The 24,264-nt window shown below is 38.3% G+C and overlaps 1 protein-coding gene across 36 annotated transcripts in view; it reads right to left on the bottom strand.

Moving 5' to 3' along the window:
• Positions 1-24,264, bottom strand: part of LOC128859316 (basement membrane-specific heparan sulfate proteoglycan core protein) — a 202,138-nt gene that overhangs the window by 52,213 nt on the left and 125,661 nt on the right. For all 36 annotated transcript variants that reach the window (XM_054096226.1, XM_054096227.1, XM_054096259.1 and 33 more), the window contains one exon: positions 74-184. In XM_054096226.1, the coding sequence (XP_053952201.1) occupies positions 74-184 (111 nt within the window). The remainder of the gene's footprint in view (positions 1-73; positions 185-24,264) is intronic.

Genomic DNA, 24,264 nt, shown 5'->3' with positions numbered 1-24,264 from the left:
TATTTTTCTATATATAGGCACACAGTGAGTAGATACGTATTTAGGAGCATTTTAATTAGCTCAGTGTACTTACGGCAGCTGGCGTCCTCATCATCGCCATCGGGGCAGTCACGCACGCGATCACAGCGACGCGCACTGTCAATGCAATTGCCGGCACGACATCTGTACTCATTCGGTGAGCATTCTGTGCGGAAGAGAGTAAAAATGGGAGAGAGAGTATGTTACAAAAGTTGGCAGAAAACGCTGTATAGTAGTACACACATTAATTAGTAAAAGAAAGGGTTATAATATATATAAGAGTATTCGTAAAATCCTACGAAAAATACTAGGTGCAGTGTGCGAAAATGGCACGTGAGGAATGCGATTCAATCACGAGCTTCGATCGTACGAACACGCGGCTATTGTCACGACAATACTGCTTAATCGTCAACGATGGGCTGGTTACATTATAAGGGTAGACGAAGCATACCCACTTGGTACGCGCAGAAGAAATAGAAGCAAAGGAAGACCAAAACTCCGATGGTTGGAGGCGTAAATCGGGAGGACGCTGGGCTATTTGGTAGACGTTGTTGGAAAACTCAAGCGAGGGATAAATCGAACTGGACACAAATGTTACAGCAAGCCAAACCGCGGAACGCGTTGCTGATGATGATGATGAGTGTACAAAACACCCGTTGACAGCAAATTCTGAACGCGAAATTTGAATAAATTTTGAAAAATTACCTTGAATTTCCTTTTTAATTTTGACTATTTTTTATAAAATATATAAGTCAGTGTTACACTTTTGGAATACGATTAATACAATTTTTAATTTTATTTACAATTTATTAAATATGTCCTCAAAAATGTATATCCTATACTTCCAATCGGATTTCTTCCGCTCAAATTGGCTATTTGACATTTAAAATTTTTGTGATTTTCTTGCATCATCGGAAGTCCATAATCTACAATTTCGTGTCTCCATCTCCATTTCATCAACAGTTCAAAATTAACTTTTGCACTTTACTTTGAAATTTAATCGCTGGCATTTACATTCTCTTTTAACCCTTAACTAATTGCTGCCCCATGGACACACACATACAACAACAACAAAATCACGTAATGCAATAGAATACGAAGCTAAAGTGTAGCCTTGTTTAAACGAACGAAAATGCTGACATGTGAATCATAGTTTTAGGGGTGTAAGAACGCTATTATCGAGGGGGGACAATGCGAAAAATCTGTTGCACTTATTGTGTAGTTTTTATTTATTTATAGCATGTAGAAATACCGACCGTTATACTTGTTTACATTCCGCTTTCTGAGATGTCTAAGCAGATAACCCAAATATTCTCCAACAACAAAAAATGCAGCTAATGATTTCAAGCATCAGGATGCTTCGCTTGGCTTAGCTTTCCCACTCAAGTCGGCGTATGCTGCTAAGCAGGTGTTGACACATAATAGTTGCCCAGGCGTTAGGGTGGGTAGGTACTCAAATGCAGCAGTAAAGTATTAGTGAGTAGTTGTATTTGTGTCAGTTCCTTAAGTGGGTATTAAATTTCAGGCAGGTTTATGAGCATGTGAAACCGGTTAATTGTGCGCTAGGAGAAGTTTTGGCAGGAAAAATAGACAAAAAACAAAGAAAAAATGAGAAACTGGTAGCAGCTGCAATAGAAAGTGGCAAGTCTTAAATTTCTTGTTGACCTGAGGTATTTATTTAAATTTTCCGCCCAACTCACATATCTTGGCTTAGGGCATTTTCCCAAAAATTCTTCACGCCTTTTTCATTCATTTCTTTACTTTTCGTCTTATGCTTTGCTCAGTCGGCAGGCTTCATATGCGCATTTCAATGGGATTAGCGGTATTTTGTATTGGCAGTCGGATAACACAAAGCGAAGGGAAAAAACTAATAATAGCACATTCGTATGCACAAATGTGTAAAACGCGCTAACGCAGACCCATTGTTGTAGCATTCTTTTGGCTGTTTGTGCTACGGCTTTAAATGCGAAACAATTCGAAGCGCATTACAGATTTGGCGATTTCTTCGCATAATTGTAAGCAAATGTATACAAAAGCTTTAAGAAATTGCAGAAACAGATGTGTGCGTAAAAGAATTACTATATTTCCGCAGAGCCAATTGACACCAAAACGTAGGCTGTAGTTGTGTGGCCTAAGCCAGCATTTGCTGATAACTGTCGAACATGCGAATGCGGTCTTAATATTATTTATAATACTTTATTTGTTCTTATTTTTTCTGCTTGCCTTTTTGCTGTTTTTGCTAAAAGTTTTCAAAATGCCTACCGCAATGCGCACAAGAACAGGCATGTCTCCGCATTTGCGCCTGCAAATATGCATTTGTTTAAATGTGAAAAAGTCGTGTACAAAGAAAGTTTGTGCCTTATGTTTGGGGAAAACTTTAAAAGCAAATGGAGTGCGGCTTCGTTGTATAAAGTGAGCAGAAAGAAAAGAGGAAGTATTGGCAAGAAACTTTGATTGAGACACGGCAGAGCTTCAGTGCAGTTTATGAGTTTTTGTTTTGCGGAAGTAATGCTTGCAGCGAAGCCACTGAAAGCCAGCGGAGGATATGCAAAGCCAAGGCGGGGAAGGATAGGCGGAAGTTGCTAAATCTATATGTTTTTGCATACTCGTATACATAAATATAACAATATTTCACTTAACGTTGACGCAAATATACCAAATGAGTTATGTAGATTGGCATGCAAGCGTGGAATTGAGTTAACTTTTTGTGCGCAAATTTTTTTTCTTAAAAGCAACAATTTTTTTTCTAAAATATATAACAATTTTTTATTATTCCAAATTTATTTTTTCCCTTTCAAAGTGGCATTCCTTCGGCTAAATGCAGCCAATATTCTTTTCAATTCTCGAAACAGCTGGTCAACTCAGTTTTCGAAACGTCCTCCGTTTCACACAGTGCTTTCCGTTGAATCACTGCCATGAATATTAAACGAGGCAACTACGAGGTGTGTCAATTAAATAACGTAACTGATGCCGCTATCGAAAGAGTTTCGGCATCGCTGGCCAGTTGTTTAACCGAAGCTTTCTCGTTCGAACGCAGTACCTCTATTTGTGGGCTTCAGTGGCCTACACAATGCCGACATCTGTGGACATCGTTATCAAGGAAACAGCTCTTATAAATAAATGAGGAAGTTCATGCGATTACGCAGAAATTTGGTTGATTTCGGAAAGGTTCACGAGTTTGCTTCGATCCACTAGGTGTCTTTTGGGTCGTGTGTATAGAAATCGTATTTATAGTCCGGTTTCGCAATGCTCGGAATTTATATTAACCACTTAAAAACAAATTTGGGTTTCGAGGGGCACTGGGTTCGATATATTCCAGTAAATCTTGTAAATATTCCAATTTGGTTGAAAAATGTACTCTGGCTGGGTAAATAAAATGAACAAAAATATAAATTGTGAAATAAATTATGAATTCTTCATAGCCAAATCTAAATTAATTCCGGAACGTAAATGCAAATAAATCTATCCGGTTAATATTCACATAAACCAATCTCCATTTTAGCAGAAGTGGTATGCAACAGTTGTTCCCAGGGTGGCTGCCTATCTCGTTTTTTTTCTCACATAACAAATTAGAGCGAAGTTGTGGGTGAAAAGTCGAATTATCCTACGTCAGCGGGAAATTGAGCATAAAAAAGTCGAAATCCAAACGAGTGCATGAATTGCGCGCTACGTTGAGGCTGCACGAGTGAGTGAGCGAGTGAGCGGGTGAACCGAAGGCAAAAGGCAGGCTGCTGCTGTTAATCGGCGACGATGGATGCGCGCGGTTGTCAACAGGGGTTTACCGTAGCAACGCGGTACAGGCGCGCAGAAAGGCACACATGTACACTTGCAAGCACACACACATACAGGCACACTCGAGCATTTCCAATAGTAAAGGACGTATGGACAGGTGAGAGTTTGCGAACTTTTTCGGTAGTTAAATGTGCAGCTATACTGAGAGGGTATAGAGCGCCACTCGCACACTACATACTTACACAAACAAGAAGGTGGAAGTGTGCGTGGTAAAAGCACGGCAAGCAAATTTACGGAAAATTCGATTGTGAAGCGCCAAAGGACGTTTGTGTGAATGAATGCGTGCGTATGGGTGTACGCTCATCGGTTTGCACTTGCACTTACAACTGCAATTGCAATTGTGTTTGCCGCTGTTTGCAATTGCGCTGGGAATTCGGCATGCTGCCACATGTTGCACACACGTTTTAGTACAGGCACGAAATTGCAACATCAAAGACAACTCCAATTGCGCTTTCCCAGCTATATACGGCGCACAGCGGTGCTGAAGAGGCAAACGTGAAAGGTGAAGGATGCTGGATGATGGATGAACAGTGAAGGCTGAAGCATGCAAGGTGGTTGAAATTTAGCTAGTATGCGTATGGCAACTTGGCGTGAGTGTAAAGGTGGTTGGGCAATGCGGCAATGACATTGCGCTAAGGCATCAAAGCTAGCCTATCCCATTGCAGCCTTGCTACAAAATGCGGCATAGTGTTTATTCAATGTTGAGTTGGCGAGTGCGACACTCCACATCTGCGTTGAGACTGAGTTGATTTTTTTTCGGGAAATTTGGTTAGTTTTGCCGCAAAGCCCGGCTGCTTTTACAGACAATGCAACATTAAGTTTGCTGCTACAAAATAACTACGCCTTCAGCTCACTTTGCAACTGCACAATTCACCCTGCACAGTTCGGCAATCGTCCGGCTGATTATTCGGCTGCCACTGGTGACTCGTGCCCTTTGCCATGCCACTCATGGTACGTGCAACGGATACACAGGGAAATCGAAAATTCCCCTACGTCCAACTGAATGCTGTGCTACTTGCATTGTTGCAACAAATATGCGTCGAAAAAGCGCTCGTCGGCTATCCTCTGTGTCGGCTGTGGCAGATACAGAAATTGAATTTATTGCATTCGATGGCCGGGAGTTGCACACGCACACACACACACGCACACTTCAACACTAGCAAGCGAACAAATGAAAACAAATATATGGGCAAAAATAAATGTTGCAAGTGGCATGTTACCACAACTGCTGCCCGTGCTGTTTGCCTGTGAAATGGTCCTTCGCTTGTGTGCTGACACTTCCGGTTGCGCCAACTTACAGGCATACAAACACACGAAAGTGGCTGGTAGTTGTTGTTGCTCAAGTCACTTCCGTTATATCACTTTGAGTAGTCGGCTCACACACACGCACTTCTGTTTGACTGGCTACTTCTTTGCCCAGCCGAAGGAGCTGACTGCAAGACGTTCGTGGCAAGCACCTTGAGAGGCTGGCAACGTCGCCGATTTCTCTTTAAATGAGAACTCGTAACAGGCGCCTAGCAGTGGCGAGCAAGCCCGCATGCCACTTAAAGCGGTAAATGGGGCCAGCCCAAAGTAGCACCGTTCAGCAGCATCGGCAGCGGCAGCGGCAGCGTATCGCGCTTCTGTAACACAGGAACGCAAATTATTTGTTGCAATTTATTGCCATAATAAGCGTGCGAGCTACAACACATGCATACTCATTTGTGTATATGTGTGTGTGAGTGCGCATAAGTGCTTGTATTCGCTTACAGTATGCTTTTGGGTATGTTGCAACATATGCTCACAACAAATTGTTTGCTTGTTAAAGTGTTGTAATTGAATTTCACTTTCAGCGCCCAGTTAATTTTGATTCACATACAGGGGGATGGGCGGGGCATTAGGCGAGCAAATGCGCAGAGATTTATGAATGAAAATGTTTTGTGGCAAGCGTATGCGCGGTGAATATTTATTTAATGCAGCCATAGGAGCTCACAAACACCCACATATGCGTTAATATCGCTGGCCAATGCAGCTTCGGCAAAATCAAGTCAATACATTTTAATAAACTTTTTGTTTTTGTTTTTAAATTTTTCATAACATTTTTACAATTTTTCAGCAAGTAATTAGCGGCCGCTTGTCTTCTCTCAGGCGCTTTTCAGCTTATTTGTGGCTGAATTTCTGTTTTACTTTATAATTTTCTGCTACATCTTCGTGTCACGGCGCATTGCCCTAAAAACCAAAATCATGTTCGGGCTAAAATCAAAAAGTGAAAAAAACCTAAAACAACTAAAAATGATAAGTGGATAGCTTTTGGGTGGCATAAATTCTGGAAAAGCAGTAATAAGTTAAAGCGAAACAAAAAAAAAGCAGCTACAACAACAAAAACAGCAGCCAGAATTTGGTGCCACATGCAAATATGACCAAATTAAATGATGATACCCCAGTTGACAGACAATTGTTGCAACACGAACACCAATTCACTACTTGCCACATGGAACGGCCACTGGCACTGTCTCCCAAACAGTCAACTGAGCGCTGAAAGAGTCAAAGCAGGGCTTTCAACTGCATACGAGGAGTTTTGTTGTGTCTGCTTTTTTCTTTTCATTTCAACCGTTGTCCTTTTTCTTGCTGTAGAACTGCATTGTCACTGTTTGTTATGTTTTTTTCTGTTGTTTTTGCTTTCGTATGAATTTTAATTGTGCACCAGTTGTTGGGGCATTTAAAAGTTGTGACGCTTCATTTGCCATTTCGTTACGCGTACTTTGTTATTGTTTTTGCCAACCACAAAGCATAAATAAAATCACAAAATAAACAATCAAATGGTAACAACAATAATACAATGACAACTACAACAGCATAAACGTCGAGACTTTGATGGTCGCTTCGCTTGCATGTCGGTTTGTTTATTAATGACGTCGTCAACGCTGACGATTTTTGCTGCTTCATTTTCAGTTGAATGCCATTTTTGTTGCTGCATTTGCTGTTTTTGTGTTTTATCCGGTGCCATCATTGCTTAGCACAAAAACTTTTACTTGCACTGGCGGCACGAACCGGAAAGCTTGGCGGAAAGGGTGGCAGAAAGGTTGGAGCGAAGGAAGGAGAGAAGAATACGAATAGTTGAGGATTTGTGACCAAAATGAAAAAAATAAGAATAAAAAAATGAAAAAATTAGAATTTGACTGTTTTGACAATTAGTAAGGTCCTTATGATAGGAATTAAAAAAAACTGATCCCAAAACAATTTAGTATTAATTTTCAGTATCAAATAATTGTCACTGTTTTGAAAATTAGTTAAGTTTAATGAAAACAAATTAGCGTAAAAAAATGTGTGCGACAAGTTTTAAACTCAACCAAGGTTTTTTACGTAAAGAACAAACTGTTTTAACATTTTTTTTAAATTGTATATGTATGTAGTTCATATTTCTTTAAATAATTACTCTTCTAAATTCGAACCGAATGTCTTTTAAAAAGGCAAAATTTTGTTCAGTAAAATATAAGCTTTTAGATCTCTTCTTTCAGAAATTCTAAAAAATTCACTGCCTTTCGTAAAAATCGCATGTTTTCTGAGACCACCAGTGCGTATGAGTAACTTCAAGTGCTGGAATTGTATCTTCATATGGCATATGCGTGTGCGTGAGTTTGGTTACACATTACTTTAGCTGTGTGCCTTGCCTTTGGAGCCACTTTGGAGCCTTTGCTCACTTTAAAACTCTTTAAACATTTTCTATGGCATGTCGCAATTATCATACCACTTTATGCTCTAATAACAAATACAAACACCCAATAACCAGATTTTTGCTTAAATTTCCATTAAACCAGTGTTGTCTCAGCACATAAAGCGCCAATAAAGGGCTCACCAGCATCACTCAACCGCTCAATGCATCTTCTCTTTAAAAAATTATATCTCTTGTCTGACTCCCTTCCATTTTCAGCTCTACCTTAAGCAATCACATGCCAATATTTTCGTACGACGGCACTGCAGCCACACAACCCCAACTCTTAACGTTGAGAAGCGCAGAAAGCTATTTTGATTCAATTATGATTGTGCGAAAATGATTGTTTACTGTCAATAATCAGTTTATGGTGCGCGACTTAAAAGCAATTTGACTGCGGTTCTTAGGGGATTAAATAAAATAAAAATAGCCAAAATTAACGAAATTCACTAAAATTTTGCGGTGAATTAAATTTGCTGTAGGTAAAGTGGAAAAATGAGTAACTTAAGGTTTAGTGCAGCATTTGCTAGTACTTTTCAGTAGTTTACGCGCACAACAGGATATTGACGCATCGTTTGGCCTGTGGCATGAATTTTATTTAATTGGCCTGGAATGATAAAATCGTGCACCGGTTGATGTCAGAAGTTGGTGCATATGCGTGCTGATAATTACAGTGAAAAGGAAATTAACGGTTAATTACTGACGCGCTTTTGCCGTAACATTCGTCAGAAGAGGTTTGGGAAGGTAGCAGAAGGCAGAGGTAAAGAAGCAGTAAAGGGGCTGGTAAAGCGGTGGGCGGGCGAAGTTTCGATTGGAAATTGAAGTTCAGCTATATTTCAAAGTCAGTTTATGTACGGAAATGTGTTAATCGATATTTGATAGGTGATAAAAAAGGCGTAATAGTTTGTGGTTGCGGAGGGTAAGGAGAAGAGGCGGGTAAAACTCGTCGTGAATTACATAATTGCATGAACTGGGAAGATGAAAAATAAAGAGAGGATAAAAATTCTAATAATTTTTATAAAAAGTCAGTTCTTTCCGTCCAAAAGAGAAAAAGTTGTTTGATGCCAAGAGGTCCTATAGAATATCAAAAGTTTCTCACACGCAACTAAATATAACTATTTTCACATCTGCGGATGCTTAATGAATGTAGTCAACTCAACATTTTCTACTTGCTAAGCACCAATTGATTGACTTTAAGAGCAATATGCAACTATTAATAGCAGTTAGCCACTCAAAGTAGAAGTTTGGGAAACAATTTTAATAAAATGTTTCCGAAAATATATAATTTTTCTTAGAAATATGATGGTTTTTTGACCTGAAAGCAAAATTTGATGTCAGGAGATGAGTTGTTTGGTCAGAAGTTTCCAAATGTATGTTTTAATGTAATTCATTTCACTTCTTTTTCACAAAATGTGTGCCAGTACAGTAAGCAATAGTTAAACGGAACTAAGCTGTTTTGATGTGACAGAAAATTTACTTTTTGCTACGAAAACTCTTTTTCAGCCACATATTTTTTGCTAGCAAAGCCTATCACAGCAGCAGACTCAGGAAATTCCTTTGAAATTCAAATGTAAACGTTAGAAATGTTTTGAAGCATCGATATTGCAAGGAGCCATGAGTGGCATACGTCAGGGGTTCTGATTGCCTGGTTCTTACTGTATTACTTTAACACAAACAGTAAATAAATGCTTTGTAGATATTAGAAATCCAAGAAGATCGCGCAATGCAAAACAAGAGTTCTGATGAGACGTGAATGATGTTTATTTAATGAAAGATCGTACAGGAATATTTTGTAATGTGATCAGATAATCGTCTCAAAATGTAAATTTGTTACATTTATGCAAATGAAAATATGTTAAATTGCTTCTGTATATAACAAAGTATATACTTTCTAACACTGGACTTCACTCAAATTTATATTTCACCTTCGCGCAACAATGTAGAGCTGTCCATTTCATTATTTGCTCGTCTGCGCCTGTCAAACTGTATTTGCAGTGCAATTTTCTGTCGTAGCGCCCAAAGGTAAACAAAGAAACATGCAAGCTGCACATTTGGTCAAAATTTCGTTGGAAGGGGTGAGCAAATAGGAAAAAAAACCAAAAAAAAAATTTACTTTTGTGCTATGCCAAAGTTGCTTTTACATATTTTTGTTTAAGAAGATTAATGTTCTTTAATAGTTTTTCTTTCTAGAAAGTAGGAATGAAACATTTATTTTGATTGCTGGAAAAATTAAAAACGCGAAATGTTTAGTTTTTCAATTAAAAATTGTTAAAATTACACAAGAAAGTATGGCAACACTTATACATTTTCGACTTTCGAACTTAGAATACTTCCTATATGTAAATATGTATATACTTTTGTACTTTTGAATTGAGTCGCTAAAAAACTGTGAAACTAATCGGTCGGCTTTTAATTGAAGCGGAATTTAATTCAACAAAAATTATAAAGACTTTGGCCAAGTATGCGCTTTGACTAAATTGTTCGAAAATGTCACTATAATTTGGTCACCTGTTGTTTAAAATTTTCGTTAAAAACATATTTACTGATTTTTTAAATTGTTTTTCTTCTTCGTCGGTTTTTATTGAGATATATACAATTTATTTAAACTAAGAATTAAATTAAATTTTTTTTTAATTTATTTCACTTTAAGCCTGTAAAAGATTCATTCAAAAAAGATATATTAATTTTTGTTTCTCCTTTTTTATTAAAAACTACCCTTCGAACGTCTTAATTTATCCACAATTCAATTCAATTTATATCCTAGTTATCACTACTCGTTTTCGCCACCATCTCTATTCACTCACTTGGAACTTCACCAAACCATTCTGTGACCGCAAAAAATGTTGACGCCGCCGAAAAAATTGGCTGCCAAGCTGAGTGGCGAAGGTAAATATTTTTGACATGGTTTTCAAAAGTGTAAAATTTATTATAAGAAGAAAAAATGAAAGCATTACATCTGCATACGAATGTAAACACTGGAACAGGGACGCAAACACTTTGCTGGCATTGCATACTTCAAGGCGCTGCTAGACGAGTGAGTGTTAGTTGAACAGACAGCTGCCGTAGCGAGGGTGCGAAAAGTGTGCCTAGTGTGCGCTGTGCAAACGAACCAATAACAGCCAATCGAGTTGCTGCTATTGTCGTCATGAGGCTCCTCGCCCTTCACAGCCGTCCGCCCAGCCATCGACTGCATTGACTGCACACAACTAATGACTCATTAAGCGCGACAGCTGCACTTGCAAGTATTATGTCACCGCATAAATTGCACTGGCAGATTGCAAGCACATTTAAAAATAACTATCTATGCATGTTTTGAAATTTCCCGAAGTGTGCGTATGTGTGTAAGTGTGGAGGTATACGCTTGTTGCTCATTCATATTCATCAGCTTTTCGTGCTAAACTGTCATTTCGATTGTTTAGCGGCACTGGAGCAGCAAACAGGGGGTAAATGGGAGCGGGGCAGGCTATAGCTTGCAATATGCAAGTGCTTGATATGTGCACGTGTGTGTGTGTGTAAGCATCGCTATGTGTAACCAACGGCTGTTGACTGCTGACTGGCAGGAAATGTGCTACTTATTTTAAAGATTGTCAAATAACTTGACACGTTTTTTACGTTTACGACTATCATTTGCAGCTACAGCAACATCAAGAGCAACAACATCATTTACAGTATTATTAAAAGCATAAAGAAGCTTCTAGTCATCATAGTCATCAGCGCATTATTGCTTTGACAGCCACATTTTGTCTATGGAGTCGCATGTGCTTGCTTTGTTTTTGTTTTTCAACATTTAAAATGCATCTGCTTCTTTGTTGATATTTTTCTCATATCTGCTTGCCTGTGGAATTAATTAATTGCTGCTGTAACTTTTGACTCATTGTTCGCTTAAGCAATTCACTGTTTTACTGACCCACTGTGGGCCCTCATTTCTATCTACAGCGTCCGTTTGATGCTTCGTTGCATGCTTGCTTGCCAAGTGACGTCAATGAAGTAAGTGACACTTTCCTCTCGCTGGCGGCCAACACGAACAACATCCAGTCAAGTGAAGCCAAGTCAAGTCAAGTCAACTCAGGCAAGTGAGCAGCTGAGCATAGCTCGCGCATGTCAGGCGGCCAGATGTGCAAACAGATGCAGAAATCCATATAAACTCATACAAAAATACATTTTCTCGATTGCCACGGCAGATTTCTGAATCTTCATTAGTTATTTATTGAGCTTGAAATTTGGCATATTTGGATGTTACAAATTTATGTTGGCGCGTTTGCCTAGGTGTTCTAGCTGCCGTTGGATTTTCAATTTCCGGTTGGCTGACTAATGTCTCGGTTGCATCCTGCCAAGGAAAATCTTAATTATTGACTTATAAAAATATAATAGGTGTTTAGGCCAAGCTTCTCTACCAATTTAGGGAGAGTTGCTGGTTGATGTTGTCATACAAATGCAGAAACTTACATTTGTTGCCTTTGAAAATTGATCAGCCTTTTTTTTAATTTGTTAGCATAGTTTTGGGCATTGAAATATTAGTTAACGAATCCCGAATCCCGACTGAATCGTTTTAAGAAATATTCAGCTTATTTGGTTGAAGATCGGTTACTTCCGCAGGGGTATAATATCGTCAAATGCCAATGCTCTTTGTGAGTGCTCACAACTGCCAACTCTGGATGTATGAGAACCAAATATTGTTTGACTGTAGATTTTGTATTTCTTTGATCAACTCTGTTATCTATTTAAACATTTAAGCTAATACTAATACTAAGTAGAAAGTGCGGTCATGACATACTAAATGATTGAAGAAGTTTTTTCTAATACCAGTCGCGTCTCGGTAAGCAATGGCAAACATCGGGATCAATTTCTGCCATGAAAAGGTTCGACTTAAAAAACTATTTAAGGAAAAAGGGAAAAATATTAAGAAAATATAAAATTTTAATTCAAATAATTCTTTTTCTATTAAAAAAATTAAATTTTTATTCAAATATTTTTTTTTATCTGCGTGCTTCTATTTGTATTTTTATTCAAATTTTTGTAGTTATATAAAGTTATATTCCAGTATGATAATGCTGAGCCTCATTTTGCGAAAGGTGTGAAGACTTTCTTAGAAACACTGAAATGTGAGATTTTACCCGACCCGCAGTATTCTCGAGATATTCGACTTTCTATGCTCTGAAAATGTGAAAATTCTGTTTACATGAATTTATAGCCCAAAAACCCTAGAACCAGACCAATCAATTCCCATGTAAAATCTGTCATTGAGTCCCAAAATCTACGCATTGGATCAGGATATACAGATATTCTAGTGATTGGCTATGAAAAAAAGTGAAAATTGGGAAATTTGTTAGATGAACAAATTTAGCCTAACACTAAAATTTTACTTTGACCACATTTTTTACTTTGAAGCAATTTTATTTTATTTTTTAGCCTTCTTGCTATTTAAATCGCCTAAAGAATCGCCCGAAAGGAAAGATTTAAAATGTTTAGGCGCTCAGAAAACTCATCAACAACTCTGCGTTCAATTACCGCCTTAAATTTTGCTTAATCCCATTTTACTACTCCCATTAGTAGCAGTTGAGAATCCTTCTTTGCCTCTGTCCCTGCAAATCAATGGGTTTCCGAATGTTCCTTTAATGCCAAAAATGGCTTCCCCTCACCAGTAGAGCTGGCAAAGCTGTTGATTTAATGCGCCTGTGGCATCAATGTGACAACCGCTAATTCTTTATAAACCAGAAGCCGCATGCCGCATGGCACATAGCACAAATCAATGCGGTCCTATGTTTATTTATTTGCATAAATTTGCCAGACAGAGGAAACACAAACACAGCAATGAATCAAATACGAATAAAGCAATATCGGAGGGGTGTGTGTGTAAGCTTTGAGAGTGAATGTGCTAAGGATTTCCTGTGGCGTTGCTTGCGTGGAAGGTGTTTATTGTCATAGTTACAAAATTTGATTGTGAATCGCTCGTAAACGAATTTATTATTGCCATTGTATGAAGACGAGAAGCGGTAAAATTATAGGCATTTGTAGTTGTAATATGAAATAATAATAATCATCATAAAAATATAGTCACAACATAAAACAATTAAGGAAGTGGTAGGCAGGTAGGGGAACGGCAAACGAGTTGTGCTGCTCTATTGGCGGAGTCAGCCCGAAAAGAGTTGCAAACACGCATGTGGCATGTTGCCAGAAAACTGTTACACACGAGTCTGCATACTTATCTACCCACCTGTGTATTTACAAGCGAGCAAATATTGTCAGCGCATTCCTCGTGAGCGTTTGGAAAAAGTTTGAATGAAACTTTTATTTATTTCCACATACTGTGTGTGCATGTGTGCGCTTGTGGCAGTGGAACTCGGGACTCTGTTGCGCTTACGTCGCCTCACAATGCATGAACGCTTCGGTTGTGATTTTGATTTTGGCTGCGATAACGATTTGCTGGCTCTCGACTAACTGTTGCGCACCTATAAAAAATATCTAAGTTTGTGTGTATGTATGTGCGAGAACAAGAAATTTCTCGTAACTGTAATTTGTGCTGACATAAAGCCGGCAGATACCCGATTGCAAATATTTATTTATGCCTTCATTGAAACACTGACTCGATTGATTTTGATTTACATAGACTTTGATTGCGTTTCAAGGGCGGCCGCTGCGTTAGACGCTTTCACATACAAACATACATTCCGAAGCTATTACCTCTGAAGCTATCCATTAATACTTAAATACTTTTTATGTCTGCACTCAGCGCCAGGCTATGGCGTTTGCGAATTCTTGGGTTGGCTGAAACTTGCAACGTGCGTATACGCGAATATGTGCAACATTCCGACGCAGCAGTAAATTTCATTAACCTACACATATGTACGCACATATTTTAGTCAGAGCGCACAATATTGCATGCACCTTTGCTTAGTTGTATTTGTAAAGTTATGCCCCACATAGTGGCAGAGTGTTGGACACGTATGCCTTTGGAATATAACGGAGATATAAGGCCAGCGGTGCAGCCACGCACATATACATATACATACATACGCACAGTATGTTTGTTGATTTGCGCAACGCATCCTTTTAGTTTAGCTTGACACTTATGGCTCAGTTCATGCTGGTTTTCACCAAACTTCTGCCGCTCGCTATGCAACCACGCTCAGCCTACCACAGGCGACACATCCAAAGCATACATATCCGAAATATGTGTGTGTGTGCGAGTATGTGTATGCATGTATTTTCTAATTTGATTTGGAGTCGATTAAATTTCAAAGCAAGCTTCCGACTTCTGCCCAAACAAATAACAACAAAGTGGTTTTGAGAAATCAGCACAAAGCGATGGAAGGGTAAAAAGCTACAGTGCAAAGGGAATGGGAAGGAGGCGTTGACAGACAAAGGAGAGAAGTCAAAATATATGTACATATTCACATTGGGGATATGTAATGCGTCAAAGGATTGGTGCTGGAAAGCTGACCACAAGACAGAGTGAAATAGTTGCAATACTGAGCAACCTGATGGAGATGATAGTGGAATGGATATACTTGCAGATAAATTTCTTATGTAGGGCAGAATGTATTATAACCAGAACTTATTGATTTCACAACGTCAAGGTCCAAAAACTTACAACTGGAAGAGACGAAGGCACCGGTTTAGCTGAAGAAAGTGGTGGTGGGATCAGGTATGCCAAACCAACGGCGTGGAATCGCCGAAGAAATAGTCCAAGGTGAAGGAAAACATGAAAGCAACTTAAATGTGTAGTTGAAAGGCTCAGAGGTTGAATTTCCTTAACTGACATGTAAGGCTGGTATCTTCACTGACTGGCCTTCTTAAGGCATTTATGTTTACAAGCCAAAAACTTATTCACTTGAAGTTGGTGAAAGTATGCCATGGCACTCCCAAACGGACTAAACAAACAAGGCTAGTTTGGTTGCTGGAACAAAGTGAGATTGTGGACAAGGAGTTTGCCGACGTGTAGGCAAGAAAATTGTTGGCCCAACAAGACCAAAACCATTATGTGGCTTTCAGGGGTCTGTAACGAAAAGATTATCTTTGGCGAATCTTTAGCCGCACAGGTAGTAGACCAATAAGATGACGGAATAATTCAGTGGGCGTAACTGTTATAAGACTTTTCCATAAAAGTATTTTGAAATTGCAATTTTCCAACTTTTCACCAAACAGTTAAACAAATTAAATAATTTATTAACTCATAACAATTTCAAATATTTTTAAATAACAATTAAAATTCGAGCAAATTAACTCAGCAGAATCTATGCTGAAAAACTGACCTTAGCTTCTTAGCCATAATAGCTGCAAACAAAATAGTATTATTTAAGCTAACTACTCTACACAAAGGACTTTAATGATATTTTTCCAAATTTGTAGCGTCTGTTTTATGCTAATAAAGCTAATAAACTTGTAGTTAATTTTACCTTTCAAAAGCCTGCAACTCGCGATTTTAGAGTTATTTTTACAAAATCTTTGCTTATTCTTAGCAAAACTGCAAATCACTACTCAACCAATAGGCGGCGCTGCGTGTATCAGTCGGTGGTAGGCACCGTCAGCAGACAAGTTGAAATACTTTTGGCAACTATTTACTTATTGTATATGTGTGCGTGTGTATGTTTCTGTGAGTTCGCATGCCTCGACATGGCCATGGCTACCCGAAAAGCCGCACACCTGCCAGTGCAACTCGCTTTCGAGTAAGACTTCACTTGCAAGCGCGCATCGTTCACCGCCCAACTTCTCAGCTCTTGGCACCTTACTCGTTATTTGTCTTTTTGAATATTCGTGTGCTTGTGCGTTTGTTTGCCTGCTGTTTAGTATAAACATTTACAAAAGTCACAAAAGTTTTCCTTGTATCCTTCGGTTTTCGCCTGCGCGCCATGTACAAGAAGTACCGCTACTTCTATTCATACCTGTTTTGAGAATTTATCTGTGTGTCTACCTATGTGTGTGTGCATTTGTTTGCGTATGTGATTGTGGCCAGGAATTTTGCAGCAAAGAATTCTTCACTCACATTCCTTTGCTCATTGCCGAAGTTAGTGGTGGTGCTTCGTCCCACCCCTCTCTGTCTCTTCTGGCACTTTAAGTCGCATTTGCATGTCTACGAAATTTATTTTTAGTAGTTTTGAGCAAAAGTTTTTATGAGCGTAATTGTGAGTAAGTAAGAAGGTTGAAAGGCAAATGCATGGATAGGCGTAATTTTTATGCAAATATGTTGACAAATACCAACGAATATGAATTAATTCGATGTTTTTTCTATTGAATGTTGTTTTTGTTCCCAGATTAAACGCATTAAAGCTGCTTTTGAATGTTTGTAGTAAATTTCCACATGCGGGCATTAAATTCGTGAGCACGTGAGCTATCGCACTCATCACGGCCATAACGGAGTGACGCGACCGATATACAAAAGAGATATGCGCGTAATTAGGGGGCAATGCCGGTGAATGAATTGTGGTGAGATAAGAGAAATGTCAAATGCGGTCGATAAAAGAGCCATTAATCAAAAAGAAGAGCGAAATATGAAAAACAAAAATATATAAATATAAAAAAAGAATTCTACAAAGCACTGAAGGCAAAAATTTTAAAATTTAAATTTTATCAAAAATGCTTATAAACATAATACTCATTACTTTCGTCACACACTCCGCCTCTATTATACCCTTTTAAGCTCGTAAACCCCTGAATACTTCAACGTTTTCCCACAAACGCTACCGTTGGGTGTCAGCCACCACAGCCTCACCACTACACTTTTAATTACTGAATCAAAGCCACAAACGCGGAGAGCCGCAGCCACAAAGGCGATAGCGGAAAAATTATTTTAGGAATGTCTGGCTATTAATTGCACTTATCTGTGCGTGAATGCGTGTGCCTTTGGAATTTTTGCATTGCATTTACTGTTGCTTGCCCCTCTCAATGGCATTTGGCGGCTTCGCAAAGCAGCGAAACAGAGGCAAAAACTTAAAGACCAGTAGCGAAAATGCAAACTGATAGCTACAGCGCACATGTCAACCACATACATGCGTATGAATGTGTGTAATATATTTGTATCTCAGCCAGGCATCTTGCGGCAATTTGCCACATGTGCGTTGCACGTATAAAAAAGGCATAGTTACATATTTATAGAGATGTGCACTTATATTATGATGGACGGCCGGTGGCGATAAGCAAATTCCGCGGCAGGATAGAAAGCGTGAGATATGCGCCAAAAACAAAAACAACGATTAAAAATTATTAATAAATGGAGCTGCAATTAGATTCGGAAGATAGGTGCAATTGTTAAAAAAACAAACAGAAAACAGGGAGGGTGGGTGAAATATTAATATTATAAGAAGTATGAATATAAATAAAATCGTACTTGGGCGAAAATAAAAATAAAAATATAAAAATAAATTTCCTATTGAAATCGCGCCATTCGTATTGTCAGAATGTATTATTTTGGTTCTGTGGGGAGAGAAATAAGTACTAGAAATAATACGGAACGATTAGATATTATTTTCCATTTTTTTCAGAAAAATATACACTCAGCAGCAAAAGCCTGCGTGCGATGATTATTTCTACAATATTCAAGATGACTTTCGCGTTAAATATATTTGGTAATTTTTTAATAAAAATATACGTCATTCAGTGATAAATAACAAACAACATAAATCAACGCATACAATTTTCGAAAAAAAGTTTAACGAATTACAAAACTTATAACCAAAGTGTTAAATATTTGAACCAAATATTTCAGAAAATATTTGAGTACGCAGTTTTATAGCTCATTCAATTTTGGTTTAATACTGATTTTTGTTAATTTTTTCCGCTAAGAGTCTTGTGCATTTCTGTTGGAAAAAATGCGCGAAAATGTGCGAGTTTTGAATCGCTTTACACCTGGATTTTTTACTGAAACTTTTATAAAAGAAAACATTTTTCGCCCGTAATGGGCACTGAACCGACTACTGATCCGAAATATTTATATAGAACAGTATAGTAAAGCTTACCTCCTCTAACCCCTCTGCCCAGCTTTGACTCATTAGTATATTCTAAACTATCAAATTATTCCCCTCTTCTCTTTTAAAGAGCCGCTGGTTATGATCTCAATTCACTCAGAATTAGAGCTTTCGATTCTATTCGCACATTTTCGATTCAGCACAGGCATACGAACAACAAATACTCTTGCAGCTGTGCGAGGCTCATTATTTGGAAATTTTCGGAATTTTTGAGCATTAGCTCTACTATATCGAGTTTTTTTCGAGTAATTCGAGCAATAGTTTTGCTAACTTTGATTTTTTTATCAACTCTTTTTTTTAAGTTTTACAAATTGTTTATACACAGTGCTTACGTCGTTAGAAAAATTAAAGAAATGGCGCTAAATAAAATTGACCTCTTTTGTTTAGTTGCTCAAATTGTCCAAAAGCTCGTGAAATTCGAGTAAACACTTGAGTAGTTGAGCAATGAATGAGTTTCGAGCGAGTAGCGAAACTACTGGCATTGCTCGATTCCTGGGTAGCTGCAGCTTTATTCAGAACTGTCACAGGTGAATAATGGGCGAATGATTGATTTTGGTGGGATTGGATAGCAACAGAAATCTTGGGGTGTTTCGAAAAGCCCCATAAATTCTGATAAGAGTAGCTCTCTGCACTTTTTCCAACTACAACGCACCCACTTGGTCAAAAGGTCGCTTGCAGCAGCATTCGCTTGGCTATCTCACAGTTTTGGTGTCTAATTTTGTTAATTATATTTCGTTAAAATGTTCATAAATATTTTCATAATTTCCCATAGAATACCAAACCTTCTGCTCATTTGAATATTCTGCACCTCTTCATATTTGATTACTAAATAAATGGGCATTTAAATCGCCGAAGCTTGAGTTGATCAGTTGGATTCGTGACTTACGGTTGGCACTTACAACTGTCCAAGGCATGTAATGGATAAATGCCATGCGCGCTGAAGGTTACAGATATCATCAAGTGGATTACTCAGAGACGTCAATCACTCAAAAGCTATCATGCATGAGTCGCACGCTGAAACACTCAAGATCGCGCGATCGCTTGTCAAAAGTGATCGTTGCCTCAAAGGAGTTTGAAATTCGTAAAGACAACAAAAATTGTAATAATTTAATGAAGTGCATTTTGTTGCCACATTTATTTTCAACCAGTTAAATATGCATTTATTTTCCACGTATTTGCATATGTGTTTGTGCTTGCGCCGGCACTCGATCACTTAACAAATTTCCACTGCCACCCACTCCACCACCATAGTAATTTGATTTAAAATGCGCCTACAGGGTGCAACCACCTCCAAAGCCGGCTACAACAACTTCAAGTATTTGCCACTGATCACCGCTGCTCGCAGCAGCAAACACTGTATTTGTTTTTCTTTTTTTTATTCTTAATGTGCTGCACACGTTTCGTCTATAGTACTGCTGCTGTGCGATTGCTCGTTTGTATTTTTGATGTTGAAAAGGCGTATCGCCACCTATAATGGCAACACCGTTTAGCCATTAGTTTTGATGTTTAGAGGAGTGTTGCCGGTGGTAGTAGCGTGCTACGATCAATTAGTTTCCAATTCAGCGATCAGCGACATTTTGCGAGCAATCGATAGCAGCATAGAAGAGTGTGTATGTGTGAGAGAGCACGCGCTTGTGTGGCGCCACTCAGCAACATTTCAGTACAATTATACGATAAATGCAGCTCCTTGCAATCGCTTGCAGTTTATCGCATCTGATTTATGTGAACAGGTTGAAAAATTTGCTACCACGCTAAATAATTGCTGCTGCTTAATTGCTCATGGGAGTGGAACGCAACTGCGACGGAGGTGGATTGCAAAAGAATGTAGTTGGGAATTTTTAATGAGTGGGAGAGTGGAAAGGTTGGTGAGGTTGAAGAGGGTCTAAGAAGTAGAAAGTGTCAAAAATTTTCACACTATTTTCGCAGATATTCAAGAAAATAATTTAAATAATGAATTTTTGGTGAATAATACTGCAGAATGATTGATTGTGGCTGAATTTATCAAAGACGTGAAAATATAATAAAATGCTGTATTGAATTTAAAAAATATATTTATCTTCTTTAATTACTTCCAACCTCGATCACTTGAAGATCGCCTTCAGAATCGAAAATAAAATCATGCAAATTCAGTGCACGTGTGCTAAAGAAGATGCTTGAAAAGTGGGTTAAGGTCTATGCACACATATGAGATCAAGTCAATTTGGCAGCGATTCAATGGGCTCATCGCACCGATCGCTTAAGTGTTCAGATTCCAAGATCAAAATGATTGCTTATTTTAATACAAGTACTTACATTTGATTTTGAATATTATAAAATGGGAGCGAGGAAATAATTATTCATCCAACCATTTAATTTTTATATGATTGACTTGCTCCTTCTGATCAATTACGATCAATGATCGCGTGAGATCATCAACTTAAATTGCCATTGTAGTTTTTGCATGTAATTGAGTACAAAAAAGAATGCAAAATCTTCCACTTATCACATTCGAACACCACCAATAGCCCTTCCAGCTAACGCTCATATTTCCAAGCACCGCGATCGCATGAGATCATAAGCGCGTGATTCAATTGTCTGCTGTGCATATATAAATCAGAACAGCAGAGCACTTGTATTTGATATCTTATATGATTTTGTAACTTGTAAGTTATTTGCAGTACAATTAACAATTCTAATTTTTTATTTGTCGATCCCTTTGATCCTCCCTTTGGCAAACAGTTTGCTTGCCCGGCTTGCTTGCGAAAAAAGGAAGTGCATTTATGCTTATAAGCAGCTCTTCTTAATTCAATATTGAATAGATTCGATATGGAAATGATTTAATGCATCATCTCCACCTATGCCATATTTAAGTACTGCGCGTTTTGGCGCGTTTGAATGCGGATTGACAGCTGTAAATAACTAATTAGGGCGTGAGTAATGCTTGGGATTACAAATAACTAATGAGATCGCTGTAAAATTGTTATATTTGTGAGGCTAGAAACAAACAGTCAACCGTGAGTTGATAAAATGTTTGAAAATTATGAAAGCTACTTAGTGAAAGCTCTTCTCGAAAGAAGTTTTTACTGAAAGCTACATTAAGAAATCTTAAAGGCTTATATGAAGACGATATTCAGGTTTTTCGTAGATGTAGAAAATGTTTGGAAAATTGTGCGAGACGTGTGTAGTCGAAATACTTTCTTAGAAAAAATGGCTATGAAAAACTGTAAATAAGAACATAATTTTTATTAACAACTACTTCAGTATTTGGTAGCGGAATTGGCATAAGCACTTTGAACAGTGAGTGCTTGCATTCGTGATTTTTAGTTCAAACATTACGCACTTGCGGCGTAAATATATTCTTAAAATATTCCTCTGCATCCACCAGTGATAGTTATTTAGCATCCTTATTCAGGGCGAGAGTTCATTTAGTAATTTCGTAAAAATTTTCACAAAATGTGTGAACATCCCCAAGCAAGCGAGTTGCTAGGAAAATTTCTCCTGTTTGAAACTGCTAAACATTCACTTGCATTAGTTCCGTGAAAGCTCCATATAATGTGTAAGTGAAAGCTTACCGAAAATAAGATAATTTTTGAGCATTCACTTAAGAGCTGTGCTTTCGCAGTAGCTATAGTGAAACTTTTGATGAGGTTTTGAAAAGAAAGCTTGGGAAGTTAATATTGAAGGCAGAGAGCTGAGTAAAAGTATTTCTCACATATGGAGGCGAAAGCTTTTGTGAAATTTAGTTCATACTGAAGGAAAACTATTTATAGAGTACGAAAATTAAACTTTATTTTATTTAAATATGACCGTTTTTGAAACATTCATTCTAATTTAAAATTTATGAATTAAATTTAACAATTTAACTTTCAACAATTCAATCGATTGTTTACGCTACGATTTAACAGGAATTAAGTCACGCAACCGAGTCAAAGCACATATTTTGTTCAGTTACACACACACACACACACACATAAACGTAACGTGTAAATGTGCGCAATTTGTACGAGCGAATTTAATTAAAGTTCACCTTTTTGTATCTGCTACTTTTTCACGCAGTCAAACCGCATTCTATGTGTCGGCGTATGTGCGTTTATCGGCGTATGTGTGCCCGTAATTGCTGCAGTAGCTGCTGCCAGTGCCATTTCGATGCTGCGGCTGATAAACAAACAACGACACAGACATTTGTCAGATATGCTGACCGCGATTGTTAGCGACCAATTCGCCGATTGATGAATTGATGCAATTTCCATGCAAAATATGAATGGCATACGCATGCAATACACACTCACACACATACATGTGATATATGTTCCGGGCTCAGTAAAGTGCCAATAAATGCCGGCGGCAAAATACTTTTTGTTAAAATAACTGATTTTCTTTTTATTTTTTATTATTAGCGCTGCAATTTTTTTGCAAAAATCACTCCCGGCTAAATTGGCAAATGTTGCTAGCGCTGACGGCTGCTGCATATTGTACACCGATGGATTGACTGTTATTTTCATTAGCAAGCCTATCGCGTTGCTGTTGCTGGCTGATGACTGTACACGAGGAGGCGGGTGATATTGGGCTGCTGCTGTCTCTGCTGGTCGTGAACTTTGTGGATGAGCGGCTATCAATAAAACGTCGGAAAGTGTTTGAGGCGTGGCAGCATTGTGGTGGAATTTGTTGACAAAAAATGTATGTATGCGTGAATGTGCGCTGTTGCATGCCCCACGTACACAGTCACCGCATTTACATACATATGTAAATGAGAGATAATAAAATTGATTTGTGTGCAGAATTTTTATGCGATAAAAAACGAGTGCCTTTTAGAAAATATTTATTGACAAAATTGCAAAGTGAAGAATGTGTAGCCAGTGCAGTTTTATTTTGTTTTTTTTGCCTGCGCTGACATTGCGGCAGTTTTATCGATTATTTATTGGCTGCGCGCGTCTTCCCGTCCACTTTTGATTTACTTCACTCAGATCGAAGGGTGTGACGTTGGGCTAGAAAAATAAATTAGCGCCTATCTGTAATTCAATCTTCATGCCACATGCATGCCAATCGCGCGTCTGCATACCTTTCAAGCACAAATGCACTCACTTTTATATGTCCATACATACATGTATGTCTGTGTGTGTGTCGATGCATCTCATTAAATACGCATAAAATTGCTGTGGCGATCACCAGCAACGCGATTGATTTACGTTGACGTTAGCGTAGATAAAAATGTATCGGAAGCGCGTTTGTCGATGAGGGAGACACATACATTCACACAAACATATTCAAGATAAGCGAATCGGTGTGGCGGTGAGTAAAGTATGTGCGCGATGGAAATATGATCCCACCACTGCGCTCGGCATATGATGTCACAAATCATAGCAAGCGCAGCTATGGAAAAAAGTATAGATAAATAATTAAAAGAACGCGCTGCAAAAGCAAAAGCAACGCTCGCGGTGCGTCAGCACACTGCTGGCAGCCTGACAGCGCTTGACCGACTGCTGCAGCCAGCGGCGTTGAAAGTGGTTCTGCATGAGGGCAAAATGCATAGGGACCACATTTTCACTCTATATAATTCTCGCAATGAACAGACATACCATTCACCCAGATGAGTTCATCTTTAGGGACTCATTTTTTATTTAATTAAACATCGATAAAAATAGGTTGGAAGTTCAAACTGCAGGTTTCAGGAGGTAGAAGCTTTAAGGGGTTAGGTGGGTTTGAAAATTTCAAAAAATCGATTTTTTGTCTCATTAAATAGTACAGTATGTTTTAATTACTCTCTTAAAATTTTAAGTCGATCCGAGTAAAGTTCTAAGAGATAGACCCTTCAGAAGTTCCGCC

Source organism: Anastrepha ludens, chromosome 3, assembly GCF_028408465.1.
Source record: "Anastrepha ludens isolate Willacy chromosome 3, idAnaLude1.1, whole genome shotgun sequence".
In the NCBI taxonomy this organism is placed as follows: Eukaryota; Metazoa; Arthropoda; class Insecta; order Diptera; family Tephritidae; genus Anastrepha; species Anastrepha ludens.
The sequence above is the reverse complement of the archived record's forward strand: the minus strand, read 5'-3'. Positions and strand labels throughout refer to the sequence as shown.